This window comes from Mastigoproctus giganteus, chromosome 10, assembly GCF_048544385.1.
Source record: "Mastigoproctus giganteus isolate SK-2022 chromosome 10, ASM4854438v1, whole genome shotgun sequence".
NCBI lineage: Eukaryota > Metazoa > Arthropoda > Arachnida > Uropygi > Thelyphonidae > Mastigoproctus > Mastigoproctus giganteus.
In genome coordinates, this window is record NC_143584.1 from 211187951 (window position 1) to 211207710 (window position 19760).

The following is a 19760-nucleotide window of genomic DNA, read 5'->3' on the forward strand; positions in this document are numbered from 1 at the left end:
TCAATATCAAGAACCTCTCCCCGACCTCCAAAAAAGAACACTACTGGGCGATTAAGTATTTTTCATTAATCACTCTTCGCAAAGATCACATTGCAATGAAGCATGACGTCATAGAAACTGATATTGAAGTTATTTGTTCATAGTTACGAGTTGGCAACCGAGCTCACCTACGTGGAATACACATGCGCTTCACTATATGCTGGGTGTGCCATGCGGTGACTTCTGTGAGGTATATTATTTTTTTATATGTATAGTTGCAACATATTTGTTATTTACAAATTATGATTAAAATGTTTACAGATATCATTTAGGACGGATCGGTATTTCATTATTCTTTTATTCAATGTAAGATATTTCTAGAATTTAATGAAATTGCTTTTAGCGGCTTGCAATTAGAGTTGACAATGTAAAATGTTTGCAAGATATGTATTAACCCATGAAAACATGTCTATTTGTATGAAGGGCGTTTTGGTTTTGTTAGCAGTGGCTTCATGGAAATGAGCTAACACATCATTAGTTTTGTTAACAACAAAAAAAAAAATAATAAAAATACCCGCCTCCTTTTCCCATCCGTTTAAATAACTTGTCTGATCCATTACGTTTACTCACACTACCCACCCCTAACACTAGTCGGAAGTTTATTACAAAAATTAATTACTTCCTGGCTGAAGGCCAATTTCTGCACATTTATTCTGCAACCATCCTGTACTAATTTAAATTTGTGTTCCCACCCCCTTTGCAGTTTTTTTGTCTGAGAAAGAGTAAGGATGTCATCAACATTCAGTTTGCCCAGTCCGTTTAAAGCCTTAAACACTTAAATCAATATCTTTTCAGACACTGCATGAATTTATGGAATCCAAGGCTTATTAAGAGTACCTTTTTGTATTGCTCTTCTCTACACCTGTTCCTATAGTTCTACGTTCTTCCTAAAATGAGGTTTCTGTACCTGTATGCACTATTGAAGATACAGTTTAACCATTTCTTTATGTAATGGAATAATTACCTCTTCATGAACGCTGCAGTATTCCCCTATGCCATTAACAAAATCCCATGAGCTGGGGTTTTGTTAATGGCATTTAACAAAATTCCCATTTGTGATATCTTGCTAATAATGTCTTCCACAGAAGTACTTGGAGATTTGCAGCCCCTTGCCATTTAGCATAACATGAATGTGAAATTGGATAACCTTGCCTGATTTCAATTCCTTCCTACTTTTATTGAACTGCTGTTTTAAATTTCTGATCCTAAAATTTTCTCAGATTATGTCATTGAAATTATTCTTGTAGGAATAAAATCCTTTATTTCTCATTCAACCACCAATTCTTGTCATTTATCCAAACCATGATTTTCCAGTAAATGTACTCAAAATAAAAATTTAGCATAGTGAAGAAAGTGGCTTATATCCAAATATCCACTTTCATTTTCTGGCTACACTAAAGCTGGCAACAGTTTAAAAACAAATTAATTAATCTAAACTTGAGTTTGAAAAAGCTAAGAGAAGCAAACTACCTTGTCTTAATTGGAGTCAAGCCAGATATCTGAGTTTCTGCTAAAGCCACTGCCCAAAACATTTATGCATCCACAACATTATTTCCTGATGGCTCTATTATATCCACATCCAAAGATAAAGCTAACCTATTAGCGTCTTACTTTTCCTTTCACTTTTGTATTTGCAGTTTTCATAAATCTCCTACCATACGAATCTACCTAATATACATTCCATTCAATGGTGCTCTTGATTTTCTAGCAAGAGGACAGGAGAATCCTAAAAATCTCAATCCAAGATATGGTGGCATTTTCCCACTTATTCCTAAAAGCTGTTACAGGGTTATCTGAAATTTTCTGTCATCTTTTCATACTCTTATCCCACCAGTGTGGAAATATGCTCATATTCAGCCAGTTCCTAAAATTTGTGACAAATCTGTCTCTTCCAACTATTGTCTTATTGCTGTTACCTCAACTCTTAGTATTAGTATTGGCAAAATGATACAAAGAAGCAAAGCTTATACAGCATCAGCCACTCAAAAAAAAATAATAATAAAAATAAACACTCCACCTCCTAAGGTCATTCCTTCTAATAACCTGTCAAATCCTTCATCAAATTTATCCAAACTACCCATTTTCACAGCACCAGGTGAAAATTAACCCTAATAGTCAATTACTCTGTGGTTCAAGCAAATTTCAGTACATCTATTCTCAACCTCAAAAATAAGGTCTCTAAACCATATGTCCAGTTTCGGATACTTTACAGGACCCTAGCATTTCTTGTTTGGAATATCTGTTTGTGCCACCAACTAATCTTCTTGCTCTTTTCTGCACCCTTCCCAACAGATTTACATCTTTCTTGAAGTGATTTCCAAATTTGTATGCAGTATTCAACATGTGGCCTAACCTTTATAATTGATTCGATTATAATTCATTATAGTCAATTCAATTTGTTATATGATCAGAGGAAGAATCCCATCAGTCAATGCTGATGGGATGCTTCCTCTTGCTCAGAATAATCACCTGAGAGAGCATAAATTCAAATTGAGGAAAGACAGTTCTAGGTTAGATGTGTAGAAGTTGGCCCTTTAACCAGCGAATGGTTGATTGTTAGAACAAACTTCCATCTGTCATTGTAGAAGTTGATAGCTTAAATAGATTCAAGGCAGAACTAGATAAACATTTGGGTTGGGTGAAATGAGGAAGTTTTTTTTATTATTATTTTTTTTTTTTGACTGATGCTATATAAGCTTGTTTTCTTGCTTCATGTGCCTTTGCTAATGTTAATAAGTTCATAACTGATTGGATACTATGATGTCATGACAGGAAATGGATGCAAAAAATAATCTTGATATCATATACTTGGATTTCAGTAAAGCTTTTGATACTCTTGCACATAAAAGACTTCTGTACAAATTGGAACAGTGTGGCATTAAGGGAAAGTTACTGCTATGGATAAAGGGATGGTTGAGTGCGAGAAGACAGAAATTGTTATCAACAGACACTGTTCTTCATGGACTAATGTTATTAGTGGAGTACCACAGAGTTCGGTGCTGAGCCCATTATTGTTTTTATTTATTAATGATATCAATGAGGGTACATCAGGCTAAATGTCTAAGTGTGCAGATGATACAAAGTTGGAAGGGTGGGTAATGACACTAAAGGTGGTATGCTGCTGCAACAAGATCTAAAGAACTTCCTAATTCATTTCACAAATATACGTGGTCTCAATTCTAATCTCAACTATGTCCATTTCCACTTGCAGTCTGCCAAACCTCATGTACTTTTTCTGACAGAATCTCAGTTATCGGTTGATTCAACTACTGCTCATCTCAGATGCCCAAATTATTCGCTGTATGATTCCTTTCGCCTCAAAGGTGGTACTTGTGCATATGTCCGTTCTGATATTCCCTGTCAGAGACTTGGCACTTTGGAATCTCCTCTCTTTGATCTTCTCTGGCTTAAAATCTCTCTACCTCTGTGTCAAATTCATCTGTTGTCTCTACCGTTCTCCCAACTCCACCAATCACTTGGAGCTCTTTGACTTCCTCTCTTTTCAACTTGACTTTCTCCAGTCCAACTTTCCTAACAGTGAGGTAATTTTCCTTGGTGATTTTAATGTTCACACCGACCCAGCAGGTCGAGATGCTGAGGCTTTTGCAATTACTAATGACCTAGCACAGATTGTTCATTTACCTACAAGAATACCGGACAATCCTAATTATACAGCCAATACGCTTGATCTTTTTCTCACAAACAACCCTTCTAAGTACATGGTCAAAGTGAGAGGTCCTTTAGGCACTTCAGATCACAACTTGGTGATTGTCTCTTCTCCAATGGAACCTTTATCTCATGGCTATTCCCAACCTCATGTTGTTTGGCACTATAAGAATGCAAAATGGGATGACCTGCGAGACTTCTTTTTTTCTTTTCCTTGGTCGGATTACTGTTTCAAAACTTCTGATGTCGACGTTTGCTCAGATCGTGTCAGTGAAATTATTTTTGCAGGAATGGAATCCTTTATCCCACACTCCACTTTAAAATCTTGTCCTTTATCTAAACCTTGGTTTTCCAATAAATGTGCTAGGGCTGTTCAAGAGAAGCATGTTGCATATCGTAATTGGCTTGTTTCTAATTCTTCAGTTTCATTTTCTGCCTACACCAAAGCTCACAACAATTGTAAAGCAGTTATTAATCAGTCCAAACTAGAGTTTGAACAGGCTAAATGTAGAAAACTTGCTTCCTGCCGTAATGGTAGCCAAGCATTCTGGTCTCTTGCCAAAGCTATTGGCCGCAACTTTTGCCCATCTCTGCTCCCACCTCTGTCCAAACCAGATGGTTCTGTTGTCACTTCAGCCAAGGATAAAGCTGACCTGCTAGCATCCCATTTTTCTTCCAGCTCATGTATTAATGATCTTGGTAAAACACCTCCCACCATTCCCAACACGCTCCATTCAATGCCTCCTGTGGTCTTCCGTCAAAAGGATTTTGACGAATCTTGATGCTAAGAAAGCTCCAGGTCCCGATGGTATTTCTCCACTTGTTCTCAAAACCTGTGCTCCTGAACTTACTCCTATTCTTTGCCGCCTTTTTTCCCTTTCTTATTCCAAAGGTGTTTTTCCTTCTGCTTGGAAATTTGCTCATCCAGCCAGTTCCTAAAAAGGGTGACAAATCCCTCCCATCTAATTATCGTCCCATTGCAATTACTTCTACTCTTTCTAGTAAGGGAGAAATCAATTAACCGCCAACTCTTAAACTACCTAGAAACCTTCTGTCTGATCAACGATTGCCAGTATGGATTCTGTCAGTGTCGATCCACTGGTGACATTCTGGCTTATGTTACCCATTTATGGACTAATTCAATGGAAAGGTTCGGTGAAACCCAAGTAGTTGTTCTTGACATCTCAAAGGCTTTTGATCGTGTTTGGCATAAAGGTCTTCTTAACAAGCTTCCATCTTATGGTTTGCCAACTGTTTTTAGTAATTGGTTATCCAGTTTTCTCTCTGATCGCTCACTGAGGGTGATGGTAGATGGCTCTCTGTCTTCTAACTTCTCCACTAATGCCGGTGTCTCCCAAGGTTTAGTTCTTTCCCCCCACTCTTTTCCTCTTGTATATTAATGACCTTCTTTCATTGACTGGAAATTGTATCCATAGTTTTGCCGATGATAGCACATTGCATTCCACTTTCCATTTTGAGAAACCTTGTCCTGCTCAATCAACTTCAACTTTTCGAAAATCTGCTACCAATTCCTTAAATGCCGATCTTCAGGTAATTCTCCAGTGGGGCAAAGACAACTTAGTTGATTTCAACCCTTCTAAAACTCAGTCTTGTCTTATATCTCGCAAAAAAAGATTCTTCTGCTCCTATGCTTATCTTTAGTGACACTCCGATTTCTAGGCAAAATGATATATCTCTTTTGGGGATTACACTGACTTCTAATCTCTCTTGGCACAAGCACATTACAAATATTGCTTCCTCTGCATCTAAAAAACTTGGCTTTCTCTTTCGCTCTCGGCGTTACTTTGTATAAATCTACTCTGTATAAATCACAAATCCGCCCTGCCATGGAATATTGTTCCCACATCTGGGGTGGTGCCCCCAAAACCTCTCTCACGCTTCTTGATTCCATTCAGAAGAGGACAGTTAGGTTAATTAATGATTCATCTCTAACAGAGTCTCTCCACTTGCCTTCTCATAGATGTATTGTTTCTGCTGCATTCGTCTTCTACAGATACTTCCATGGGCACTGTTCTTCTTAATTGGCGTATATAATTCCCGTGCTCTCTTTCAAAACAGTCCCAACACGTGCTGCCACCAGCCAACATCCGTTTACCGTCCAACTTCAAACCCACAGAACCAACTTTTCATCTTCCTCATTTATTCATTCAACTGCCGTTTTCTGGAACAACCTTCCTTCATACGTATTTCCTGAAAATTACAATCTACAGAAGTTCAAGTCCAATGTCAACAAATATCTTCTTTCGTCTTCTCAATCTCCAACCCAAGCACGGTACTAAGTACTATAGGTTCTAATACCTCTCGTGTTTTGTGTTCACATAAAAAAAAAAATGAAATAAAGAGATTAGGTTGATGGACTGAAAAGTAGCAACTGAAGTTTAACATTGACAAATGCAAAGTACTGCATATAAGTAGCAGTAACCCCAGAGAAATGTACCAACTGTGCAGTACTACACCCAGGGTAGTAGAGAATGAAAAAGACCTGAGGGTAATTGCGCAGTGAGATATGAAGTTTTCTGAGTAGTGCAGACATTCGTTGTTTTTATTTGGTTTTTAGGAGCATTAGCAACTAAGGCCATATTGCTCTGGGGTTATGTGGTGGTCATTCCCTGACCTTTCCACATCCTCCGTATTTGGTGGTCACGGTCCCGGTCTAATCAAGAAACGTGTGCTACGCACTGCTGCTCCTGCCCACCTGGCACAGTGTAAACATGCTGCCAGAGCAGGTCATGAGGTGTTCTCAATGATAACAGCAATTTTGCTCTTAAGGAAAAGGAGGTGATTATCCCTTTGTATAAGGCAGTGGTAGGTCCACGCCTTGAGTACTGTGTACAGGTCTGGAGGCCTCATTTTAGGAAGGATGTAGAGTTGCTAGAATGAGTACAGAGAAGGGCAACAAGATTGGTGAGAGGAACAAAGGGGTGCTCTTACCAAGAGAGACTTAAGTTCTGCAAGTTGTAGCATCTGGAGAGTAGGCACCTGCGAGGTGATCTGATTGAGGTTTATAAGGCCTTGAATGGTTTGAGCAGGCTTAATGCTGATGGAATTCCTTCTCTTGCTCAAATTAGAAACCTGAGAGGGCATAAATTCAAATTGAGACAGGATGTTAGCATAACAGACGTGTGGAAGTTTGCCTTTTGTCAATGGGTGGTTGATTGCTGGAACAAGCTTCCATTCATTGTTGTGGAAGTGGATAGTTTGCATAAATTCAAAGAACTGGAGACAAACTAATGGAGGGGACAGATAGGTAAATAGGATTTTTTTTTTTTTTTTTTTTGGCTGATGCAGCATAAGCTTGCTTCCTTGCATAAATTGCCACTATTAATAGCATTAGCCAAAAAAACCCAACACTTCCCATTTCGCCTATTCATTCCCTCCAATAGGTTGCCTAGTTTTTCCTTGATTTTATTTAAGCTATCAAATTCTACAACAACAGATGAAAATTTGTTACAGTAGTCAACCGCCTGCTGCCAAAGGCAAACTTCTACACATCCATTCTGCAACCATCCTTTCTTAATTTGAATTTGTGCCCCCTCTTGTGTGTATTTTGAGCAAGACGAAAAATCTCATCAACACTGAGCTTGCCCAATTCATTCAAAGGTTTAAACACTAAATATTAATATTATTAAAAGTGAATAATCACCGCTTTGGCCTTTCTAACAAATTTACTGTTATCACTGACAGAAAAATGAGCTTTTTCTGTCATAACAGAAAACAATTACTCCTGGACTTTCAGGTTCAACCACCTTAAGTCCTTAAGTTTGTTATTGTTCAAATTCTATGTTCTTCTAGTATTACAAACTATAATAAATAATACAGGGATTACCTTGGTCGCTTTATAGGAATTCTTCTTTTCCAGCCCTCCTAGTCGATCACGTAAGAATTTAATTACAATAATAAAATTTAAAAATTCATTTTTTTAATGTGTTCCATACCGACAGCTCCTCTGTGATTCTCTAAATCGGAATCATTGTTGAGGCCCCAGCCTTACCCATAAAATACTAACCGCGACACAACTATCAACATAGAGAAACATTATGTCAGCATTAACAAATAAGTTGAAACAAATATGAATATGTGAAGACAGATATTTTCCTCCTTAAGTTGGACAAATACTTTGATGCCTAGTGTTCACAGGACGGAATAGAAATAAAAATGCACCAATGTGTGCTTCTATTTAAATGAAATTTAGTTCTCATCATGCATGGATTTATAGGATCAATCATCTTATATCAAAAAGGTCTATGAATGTTAATCGCATTTTTGCAGTTTCATTTCAAGGGTTTCAGCAATAAGTAACTTACTATAATTATGTTAGATTTTAATTATTTTAGCTTCATTAAAAAGTAAAGAATTTTCTTCATTAAAAAGGAAAGAAGTTTGTTGAAAGGAAGAATTAGCCATACGTTTCCTTAATAATGTATACAATGTATATATTAAGTGTAATAGCATCATTAATACACAGCCATTTCTGAATAAACAGAATATTTATAAAGCGGCATCGTTTAAGTTATATCTCATATTGTGAATACCTTCACAATGAGTTGCCATGATGCACTATTTCGAATAAGTAACGCTTCACCTAAGGAGAAGACTAATGTTACTTATTTTCAGATAGGTACCACCACCCAGACAGCACTGTTTCAGGGCTATTTGGCCCTTCTTCGGTGGGTGGGTGGGTATTAATGATGCTATTGCACTTAATATATACATAGTCTAAATTTGCTTGCAGCTTGAGGCTTTAGCCCTAAGCACATCTTAGTCTATATACTAAGGTGTGCTTAGGGCTAAAGCACATCTTAGTATATAGACTAAGATGTGCTTAGGGCTAAATGGTGTATGGCTGCATCAGCCATACACCATCAGGCATCCCTCATATTGTGGAGTTATACTTCATAACTGTTTTGCCATCATTGCATCACCTGGGTACCTACCCACCCACCCACCCACCGAAGAAGGGCCAAATAGCCCTGAAACGGCACCAGGGGGAGCCTGATGGTGTCTGGAGTTTCCAAGAATAGGTAACAACAGCCTTCTCCACTGGGGAGGCCGACCGGGCTAGCCGAGTGGGTAAAGTACCTGCCCGGCAACCCAAAGGTCGCGGGTTCGATTCCCGCCTCGGGCTTGGATCAAAGTACTGCAAAAACCTTGGGAGGTGCAATATGGCCACAGAAGCCGATGCGCCAACAACTACCAAATCAATCAAAAAAATCCGCTGGGGAAGCGTTGCCTATTCAAGGAGTTTTTGAGTGGTGTGAGTTGAAGAAGTTACTGTCCCTTTCATTCTTCTACACCATTTCTTTTCCTCTTCCACTCCTACTATTACTTTCCTTCTACCTTTTTGCTTTTCTAAGTCTAATAGGGACAAGTGGATAGTAGAGTTATTATCCCACACATATACAAAATAGCCCTGAAACGGTGCCGTCTGGGTGGTGGTACCTATCTGAGAATAAGTAACATTAGTCTTCTCCTTAGGTTTTTTTTTTTTTTTTTTAGGAGCATTAGCAACTAAGGCCATATTGCTCTGGGGATATTCGGTGGTCATTCCATGACCTTTCCGCATCCTCCGTATTTGGTGGTCACAGGCTCGAACCCCGGTCTAATCAAGAAGTGTGCTACGCACTGTTGCTCCTGTCCACCTGGCTATGGAGGCGCCTCTCCTTAGGTGAAGCGTTACTTATTCGAAGTAGTGCAATATCATGGCAATTTGTTGTGAAGGTATTCACAATATGAGATATAACTTAAAACGATGCCACTTTATAAATATTCTGTTTATTCAGAAATGGCTGTGTATTAATGATGCTATTGCACTTAATATATACATAGTCTAAATTTGCTCGCAGCTTGAGGCTTTAGCTCTAAATGCATCTTAGTCTAATGTATACAGTTTATTTGTGGGTTTAGCTATCTCTTTCATATCCGTGCCCTTACATAAATAACTCGGTGGGCACCTCCGTAGCCAGGTGGGAAGAAGCAGCAGTGTGTAGCACACGCTTCTTGATTCGACCGGGGTTTGAGCCCGTCACCACCAAATACGGAGGATGTGGAAAGGTCAGGGCATGACCACCACATATCCTGGAGCAATATGGCCTTAGTTGCTAATGCTCCTAAAAACCAAACAACAAACAAACAAACATAATTCAGTTTGTTATACCAGTTTTCAACATATGAATTTTGTAATAAAATACTTTTTTTCAATATTTGTTTTCTGATTATTATTGGTTATCTTTACTTGGGCAATCAGTTTAACTTTGTTGATAGAGTTAATTGGGTAACCTCTATTGAGGAATCTTTTTGTTAGTTCCTTAATTTCTAATTGTAGTGCATTCAACATGGTTAAATATTTAAAAGCATTTAAGAACTGATTAAGCATGACTGATTTTTTGTATATATATATATGGGTGATAGCTATTATAATGTAGTAGCATGCCCATATTAGTCGGTTTCCTGTAGATACTAAAATTTAGTTTTTCCTCCACCCTCTGTAATGTAAAATTAAGAAAATTAATAGATTGTTTCTTCCCTCTCGATTTCTGATGTAAATTTTAATCTAATATGAATGTTATTAAGAACTCGTAAAATAGAATTTATAGTACAGGTAACCCTCGTATAACACAGTAGTTTGGTTCCTACAAAATCTCGTGTAATGCGAAACAGTGTTATACGGGACTAAAAACCGGTACAAAGAGGGGGGGTTACATTCCAAAAGCTAACAAAAATACTTTTTTTTTTTTTTATAACTATTGGAAACTAGATAGTATGAATCAGAGATGTAATACTCAATATGTTCTACGTTGATAATAATATTAGTAAACTAATAAGAGGTGTTTACCTCAATATCGTACGTGGAACACTTCCGTATGATACCCTCCAGAAATTAAAACGGAAAAAACGAAAAAAAAATCGCAACTTACCGGTACATAAAAGTAAAATATAAATAATTAAAGAAAAATATAAATAATCAATTTAACACAATTCAAAAACAATTAAAATTCAAATTAACGCAATTATTTTCCTTCCTTAAGGAAGGAAAATCGTTTTGAATATTTTCGTTAGATTCTTTTAATTGCGTTAATTTGAATTTTAATTGTTTTTGAATTGTGTTAAATTGATTATTTATATTTTTCTTTAATTATTTATATTTTACTTTTATGTACCGGTAAGTTGCGATTTTTTTTTCGTTTTTTCCGTTTTAATTTCTGGAGGGTATCATACGGAAGTGTTCCACGTACGATATTGAGGTAAACACCTCTTATTAGTTTACTAAAACTATTGGAAACTTAATTTTTAGAGTAGTAATAACTTAATTCTTTAACTTTTAATATTTAATATTTTTATAATAGTAGTAACTTAAATAGTAATGTCTTACCTTACAAACCATGATACTTATATGTCAGATAATGTATGTTCATTTAATTTTATTCCTCTTCATCGCTGCTAAGCACAATCTCTTCTGCAGTATCTAGATTTCGTGTACCTTCTGCTGTCTTTAAAAGTCACAAACTGCACGCTTTGAAGTCACAATTTATGGTCTCAAATAAGCACAAGTTCAATAGCACATAACCTAACCCAGGGATTTCCCAACAAAATACAGTGAACCCCCACTTTAAAGATATAAAGCATAAATTTAACTTTATTACCTTACCAATTAAGAAAGTTAAATGTTATGTGAAAATTGAAAGAATATTTTCCAGTTAGCAAAATAAAAATAAATTTATGCCTATGTACAGTTTAATTAATACGTACTGTAATATGTACATACTGTACTAACTAATTGATATTTCTATTCACTGACTTTTTTTTTGTTGTAAAATTTAAAACAGTAAAAATGATATGCAATTACAGTAATAACAAAGAACAGGGCACACGCAAATTGCAAGTGAGATACGGAGTAATGAGTTTCTGAAATTTTATTTGTTTTTTATGATTGAATATTTCATGGAAAGGGAAACACATTTCACCACAATAACGTGAAAACCCACAGAATTCCAGCTGTCGGTACTATAGCAAATGCAAGAAGATAGTTTACTACCCGTTTATAATTGATTACGCTAACAGAAAAGACCAATAAGCTGGAAACTTCTAATTGTTGTATGGTAGTGACCTCCAAAAATGTGCTTTAGAAAAATATAGTGAAGGCAAACTAGTGAGCCAGCAGCAGGGATTCACAAAAAGGAATGGAAACATTGAAAATTACATCTAACATAATAGCAGGGTTTTCCCAACACAAAAGCTCAAAAATATCGTGTTATGCGAGATTCTCTGTAATTCTTAAACCACGTTAGACCGAAACCATGTTGTATAAGTACCGTGTTGTGTGAGGATTTCTGCAATTTGTCAATCGTGTTAGAGCAAAACTGTGTTGTAGAAGTACCGTGTTATATAGGGGTTGCCTGTAGTATGATTTGTTATGACAAGAACTTCATCCAAATATCTGCCGTAATATGAGATTTGTGGTATAAATGGATTCAGCTATATTATTCTCTATTTTATCCAGATATAGTTCTGAAATTAGTCCGCTAATACTAATGAAAATGATAGCTAAACCCACAAATAAATTGTATATATTATTAAGGAAACGTATGACCAATTCTTTCTTTCAACAAACACATGATCTTATTTATAGCATTTCTTGTAAAGATTGTGATTCGACTTTTATCGGATCCACTCGGGGAGTATTAGATTTTCACATGAAACAACATGAAGCTTCTGTATTACTATTTAAGTAATACATAGTAAGACATTACTATTTAAGTTACTACTATTATAAAAATATTAAATATTATAATATTAAATTATAAATTAAATAATAAATATTAAATATTAAAGAATTATTACTACTCTAAAAATTAAGTTTCCGATAGTTATAAAAGAAAAATGGTGTATTTTTTTTTTAGCTTTTGGAATGTAACCCCCCTTTTTGTACTGGTTCTTAGTCCCGTTACATTACATGAGATTTTGTAGGAACCAAACTACCATGTTATACGAGGGTTACCTGTACTATAAATTCTATTTTACAAGTTCTTAATAACATTCATACTAGATTAAAATTTACATTAGAAATCTAGAGGGAAGAAACTAAATCTATTATTAATTTTCTTAATTTTACATTACAGAGGGTGGAGAAAAAACTGAATTTTAGTATCTACAGGAAACCAACCAGTATGGGCATGCTACTACATTATAATAACTATCACCCATATACATACAAAAAATCGGTCGTGCTTAATTAGTTCTTAAATGTTTTTAAATATTCAACCACGTTGAATGCACTACAATTAGAAATTAAGGAACTAACAAAAAGATTCCTCAATAGAGGTTACCCAATTAACTCTATCAACAAAGTTAAACTGATTGCCCAAGTAAAGATAACCAATAATAATCAGAAAACAAATATTGAAAAAAAAAAAATTTTATTACAATCCCATGTGTTGAAAACTGGTATAACAAACTGAATTATTTATGTAAGGGCACGGATATGAAACCCACGAATAAATTGTATACATTACTAAGGAAACGTATGACTAATTCTTCCTTTCAACAAACACATGATCTTGTTTATAGCATTTCTTGTAAAGATTGTAATTCAACTTATATCAGATCCACGTGAGGAGTGTTAGATTTTCGCATGAAACATGAAGCTTCGGTACGTGTGTTGAGAATAAATGCCTCAGAGTTGGCATTTCATGCTGTAAATGAAGAACATTCTTTCCTTTTTAATGAAGCTAAAATAATTAATGTCCAACATAATTATAGTAAGTTACTTATTGCTGAAACCCTTGAAATGAAACTGCAAAAATGTAATTAACATTCATAGACCTTTTTGATATCAGATGATTGGTCCTATAAATGCATGTGTAATGAGAACTAAATTTCTTTTAAATACAAACACACATTGGCGCATTTTTATTTCTATTCCGTCCTGTGAACACGAGGCATCAATATATTTGTTCAACTTAAGGAGGAAAATATCTGTCTTCACGTATTCATATTTGTTTTAACTTATTTGTTAATGCTGGCATAATGTTTCCCTGTGTTGATAGTTGTGTCGCAGTTAGTATTTTAGACGTAGGGTTGGGGCCTCAACGGTGATTCCAATTTATTGAATCACAGAGGAGCTGTCGGTATGGAACACATTAAAACAATGAATTTTTTAATTTTATTATTGTAATTGAATTCTTACGTGATCGACTAGGAGGACTGGAAAAGAAGCATTCCTATAAAGGGACCAAGGTAATCCCTGTATTATTTATTATAGTTTGTAAAAAAAATTATAGGAAATATTGAGCATATAATAGCTTTTATTAAAACTTCTAGTATTACATACCAATATTAAACTTCAAATGGTTTTAAGCAAAATTCCATCTCACAGTCTGCCTTCTGACTTTTATAACTGAAAAAAAAAAAGCACAGTTTCTCTCAAACTGCATAGTGCATGATGGTGGCTGGCTCTCTGTCTTCTAACTTCTCAAGTAATGTCGACATTTCTCTGGGTTCTTTTTATCCACTCTTTTCCTCTTGTATATTAATGACCTCCTAATGACTTGAAATCTTGTGATTTTGTTGATTATAGCACACTAACTTTCCACTTTAGTAACTCCTGCTCTCTAAGTGCAGCTACAACTTCTTAAATATTACCAGTGCATTAAATGCTAATCTGCAGTAGGGAAAAGAAAACTTAGTTAACTTTAATCCTTCTAAAACCCAAATCTCTTATTTTTAGCAAAAAAAGTCTGCTACTCCAATGCTAGAGTTCTAGTAACAACATTCAAATTTCTAGGCAAGATTAAATATCTTTACTGAGGATTCCCTGACTATTTCTAAGCATATTGTAAATACTGCTGCCTCTGCAATGAAAAAACTAGTATTTCTTTTGCTCTTGGTGTTAAATTATCTGTAAACAAATACTGACTATGTAGAAGTTGGAAATTCACTATCACGGAATAATATTCCTACATATGAGGAGGTGCCCCCTAGAAACTCTCTTAAACTCCTAAATTCCACCACTCATAAGTGGTAAGGTTAATTAATGATCTCTCTCTCTCTCTCTCTCTCTCTCTCTCTCTCTCTCTCTCTCTTTCTTTCTTTAAATGACTCTCTTCATATATATATCATATATATATGATAAGGTGATATTAAGTCTATGTTGAGTGAAAGTGAAGTTCACTCATAATCGAACTTCTTTATATTACAATTAAAAATTTGATCCGTATAGTCCATGGTCCAACACTAAAAGTCTGGTACACTGCTATTAAATTGTCACAGAAATGACTACCAATCTCTAGCTATGGATCTATGTTGTTGGCCTTAGGAGAGCCTCAAGGTATAGAAAATTCAAACAGCACAATCCAAGCAATAGCAAATAAAAGCTTTGAAAGCTTTCGACCCAAAGTTATGTGAAATTAGCATTAGTAGAGGCATACGATGCAAGAAAGCAAGCTTATGCAGCATCAGCCAAAAAAAAAAAAACCTCCAATTTCACCCATCCATTCGTTCCAAATGCCTGTCCAGCTCAGCCTTAAATTTATTTAGGCTATCAACTTCCACAAAAAAAAAGATGGAAGTCTGTTCCACCAATCAACTACCCACTGGCTAAAGGCAAATTTCTTCACATCTATTCTACAACTGTCTTTCCTCGATTTGAATCTGTGCCCCCTCAGATTCTTAATCTAATCAAGAGAAAGAATCCCATCAGCATACAGCCTGCTCAACCCATTCAAGGCCTTATACGCTTCAATCAGATCATCTCGCAGGTGCCTACTCTCCAGGTGCTGCAATTTGCAGAACTTAAGCCTTTCTTGGTAAGATCACCCCTTTGTTCCCCTCACCAATCTTGTTGCCCTTCTTTGTACTCATTCTAGCAACTCTACATCCTTCCTAAAATGAAGTCTCCAGACATGTACATAGTACTCTAGGTGTAGCCTGACCATTGGCTTGTATGACGGGATAATCACCTCCCTGTCCCTGCTAGCAAAATTCCTATATATCATTGATAAGACTCTATGACCTGCCCTGGCAGCCCTTCTGCACTGCTCAGCAAACTTTATATTTGACTGCACAATTACACACAAATCCTGCACTTTACGATTTATTAACATGCCGCTAATTATAACTTGTCATGTCAGTTGCATGACAAGTTATAATGGTACTAAAAACAGAACTTGGCAATCATTGATGGTTAGGAAATGACAATATTAAAATTGTGTTATGACATTTTATACCATATGGGTTGGAAAAATAAAATAAATAAGTTTTTATTGATATTGTAATTGATATAAGTAAAAAACTACATGGTTGTTAAAATTAAAGTATTCCTATGTAGAGGGCTCTAGAGCGAGTTCTAAGGGTTGTACTGAAGAGAAATTTGGACAACAGGTACAATAAAGAATGTGCTTGTCATTTATTGGAAAAAAAAATTAGTTACAAAATTTGCCAGCTGTTTCTTGTATGGTGCTGTGTCACTGTATGTTGGGTAACTATCTTAGTTACGATTATGCAAATAACTTACGTTATTTACATAATCGTAAATTATTGCCACAATGCCACTACTCAGCTCCACTGTACTGTATAAAAGCAAAGCAGTCTCTTCAAAATCATACTGTAGATGTTTGCCTGCCCTACAGCAGTAATGCAACAACATTGTAGGAAAAGGTGCTATTAGTGATGCTGTACTGTCCAAAAAGCATCAATGCAGCTATCAGAGAATTCTGGCGTCAGAAGCGCATAAGGTGTGGACCTATGACTGTTTGTGCTGTCCGCAAAATGATTGTGAAATTTTAAGCGACAGGACATCTTGGTGTTCAATCAGGTAGAGGTCAAAAACGAGTGGACTCCTCTCATGTTGAAGATGTGGCTATGGTTGTCGTGGATTTATCAAGTCAATCTCCATGTGGTAGCACAAGTGGGCCAGCTGTTTCTCGTGAAGTGGACATGCTGTATTCCACTGTAAGGCTAGTAATGTGTCAGGTGTTGCAGTACTATCCTTACAAGATCCACATGCTACAGCAGCTAAAGCATGGTGATGCAGATATTTGTTTCACATACGCACATCAGTTTCTGGCTCGAATGACAGTGGATATCACTTGGCCATGGAACATCCTTTGGAGTAATGAAGCCCACTTCTGCTTAAATGGACAAGTGAATACACACAGCTGTCACATTTGGGCAACAGAAAACCCTCAAGTTATCCAAGAGGTTCCGTTGCATTCTCCAAAAGTGACACTGTGGTGTGGATTTACAGCCACATTCATGATTGGGCCATATTTTTTTGAACAAGTAACACCGACTGGGCTCCGCATATGTTCTGTCACTGGACAGCGATATTATGAAATGTTGGCAAATTTCGCAATACCAGAGCTGCAACAACGTGGGTGCCTTCAGGATACCATATTCGTGCAAGATGGTGCACCACCCCACATCCACCATTGTGTCCAAAGATTGCTAAGGCAACACTTTTCAGACAAATGGGTCATCAGCCGTTGTTTCCAGACATCTTGGCCACCTCGATCACCAGATCTCGTCCCATGCAACTTCTGGTTGTGGAGTTTTTTGAAGAACCAGGTGTATCAGGAAGGATGTCAAACTCTGGCAGATCTGAAGAACAGCATTAGACATCATGTGCTGGCTATTCCAGTTGACATTTTACGTTCTGCTGTAGAAAATGCTGTTCTTCGAATGGAAATGGCTACTTTGAATTTTACCTATATTTTTGAACAAAATCTAAATATTGTTACAGACTGGATGTTGCATCTGACATGAGAATTCAGTTGTCTAAAATCACTCACAACTTTAAAAGAAACGAAAATATAATACCATTCTTCACACTAGTAGCCTATAAGGTATGATCGATTGTATACTCAAATAGTAACAGTTTATTATTCATTTATTTTTTGTGTCAATCTGAAAAAGGTAGATTGTAAACATATAGTAAATCAGTTCTGAGATATAAATTTTTAATTTTGGATACCTATCATTCGGACACTCCATATTTAAGTGAGCTAATATGTGAGGATACATGGTTATTTTACGAAGCCAAAATGGGTCCTCGAGCAGACCTAACCTATTCTTTCAATGATACTATACCAGGAATACGTTTAAAATTGGCTTTCCAGTACATGACAGCAGTTGCTGTGTCTTTGTTTATTGTATTTTTTTTTTTTTTTTTTAATTTTATATTTAACAAATTGAAACTATCATTTACATTAATCGGTGGTACTATCATTTACATTATTATAAATGTTTACAAATGTAAATAAGTTCAGCTATTAGTGTTTAATATTCACTGAAATGTGCTTCTCCAAATCTGCTCAACCACTACGTATTCCTTTTTAAAACCTGGCACTCTCAATCCCTGAGGGTGCTGAATTTTAGAGAATTCACTGCATTGTATAATCTCATATATTCATCAGAAGACCAAAGTCACTGAATGTCAGCATAATCACATGAATCACTGGTGTCCAACCTCTTTTTTTTTTTTTTTTTTTTTTTTTTGAAAGTCAAAATAGACAAATTGCTGAAAGTCATAGACCAAGGACAGTTTCTTACCATTAATTATGCATTTTTCAAAGTAGGATAAAAGTAGGATTGTAATTTTTTGATCAATGTTTATATTTACTAAATTTCTTACATTTGTTAATTAAATATGAAAATTCAAACCAAGTTATTGCACTAATAACATTATTATTATGTGTCTGTAATAATATTTAAATATTGAGGAAGATACATGAACATTATAAGAAAGCAATACAGAAAAGTTAAATATTACTAAAAACTGATATTTTCAAAAGTAAATGTGACACACCAGTTTAACTTAAGAGCATATAATGCTTAAGGGCCTACAGACTGCATTTGAAGGAATAGGTTTCATTCAGCCTGTGGGCTACTGTTTGGGCATATTTGACATAAATCAAATTCTTAAATTCAATGTTTTGATGTAAAGAAATCAGATGTACTTCCGCCTGGTGACAGTACTATTTCTGACAGGCATTAAAGAAAATGCTGTGTTGTGTAAAATTTGTGGAGAGTTTTTGTCTTGGAGCTCGTATCTTTATTCAGTTTTAATATAATGAAAAATACCATGCTTAGCCATTGGAAGGAAAGGGAATAAGGGGTCAAAAAGGCATGTAAAATGTCTTAATAATTTTAAATCTTTACTTTATTAGATCATTGAACTGGATTTTACTTCTATTATAGTATAGTTTCTGAGTTAAGTTGATTTAAATTGATTGGAATGTGTGTTTTTGGAAATATTTTGTATAATTATTACAGTTACTTTTGGTAGTCTCACTTGTTCTGAATTGAGAAGAAAATTTTATGGACTTGGATATATGTTGAGGTAGAAAAAATGGCTAAGATCCAAAAGGTAAGAAATTTAGATTAATTTAAATACATTGTGATTGTGTATCAGTTAATAATTTATTATAGTCTGTATGAGATTGTGGTAATTTATTTGTGCTTTTTGTTTCTTTAATATCTCATTGAAAGAGAGCACTCGCCTTTCCTTCACATTTGCTTATTCTCTGAAAAATAGATAAATTATTTTATGAAAACAGTTCAGCTACAGATATGCAGATAGCTCTTGTATGCTCAAATTTGAACATTTAATGTAATTGCTTATTACAAGTATATTTAAAAAATTTTTTACATATATTTTTACTCACATATGAACTGCTTCAAGGATGGATCAGGAGAACCTTTGTTTAGCCCTTTGCCAAGTATGCATGTATTTATTCATTTTCAAGGTTCTGTCAATGCGTTATCAACAAATTATCTGTATATGTACTTATTTTCTTGAAACACTATATGTCTATAGTTGATAGATGGCAGCATATCTAGAGATATGTTCCCATCCATCAACTGTTTACAAATAATAGTAGCCATTTTTAGACTTACAATAGTTTAAAAGATTGGTGTAAGAGGGCATGACTTTTAAACAAGCATTGAGATGAATCTAAAAAACTTGGTTTTCTCTTTTGCTCTCAGCGTTACTTTTCTTCCAAACAGCTGTTCACTCTGTACAAATCGCAAATCCACCC

At 35.5% G+C, this 19760-nt stretch overlaps 1 protein-coding gene across 2 annotated transcripts in view; it reads left to right on the forward strand.

Moving 5' to 3' along the window:
* The first annotated feature begins 191 nt into the window (after window positions 1–191).
* The window catches only part of LOC150079847 (NADH-cytochrome b5 reductase 3-like), a 57083-nt gene continuing 37514 nt past the window's right edge, over window positions 192–19760 (forward strand). Inside the window, exons 1-2 of one of the 2 annotated variants that reach the window (XM_090383877.1) lie at window positions 192–229; window positions 18994–19087. In XM_090383877.1, the coding sequence (XP_090240003.1) occupies window positions 19070–19087 (18 nt within the window). In that variant the 5' untranslated portion in view covers window positions 192–229; window positions 18994–19069. Of the gene's footprint in view, window positions 230–325; window positions 346–18993; window positions 19088–19760 lie in introns of those variants that run through there. The other variant, XM_090383878.1, reaches the window with a different exon arrangement.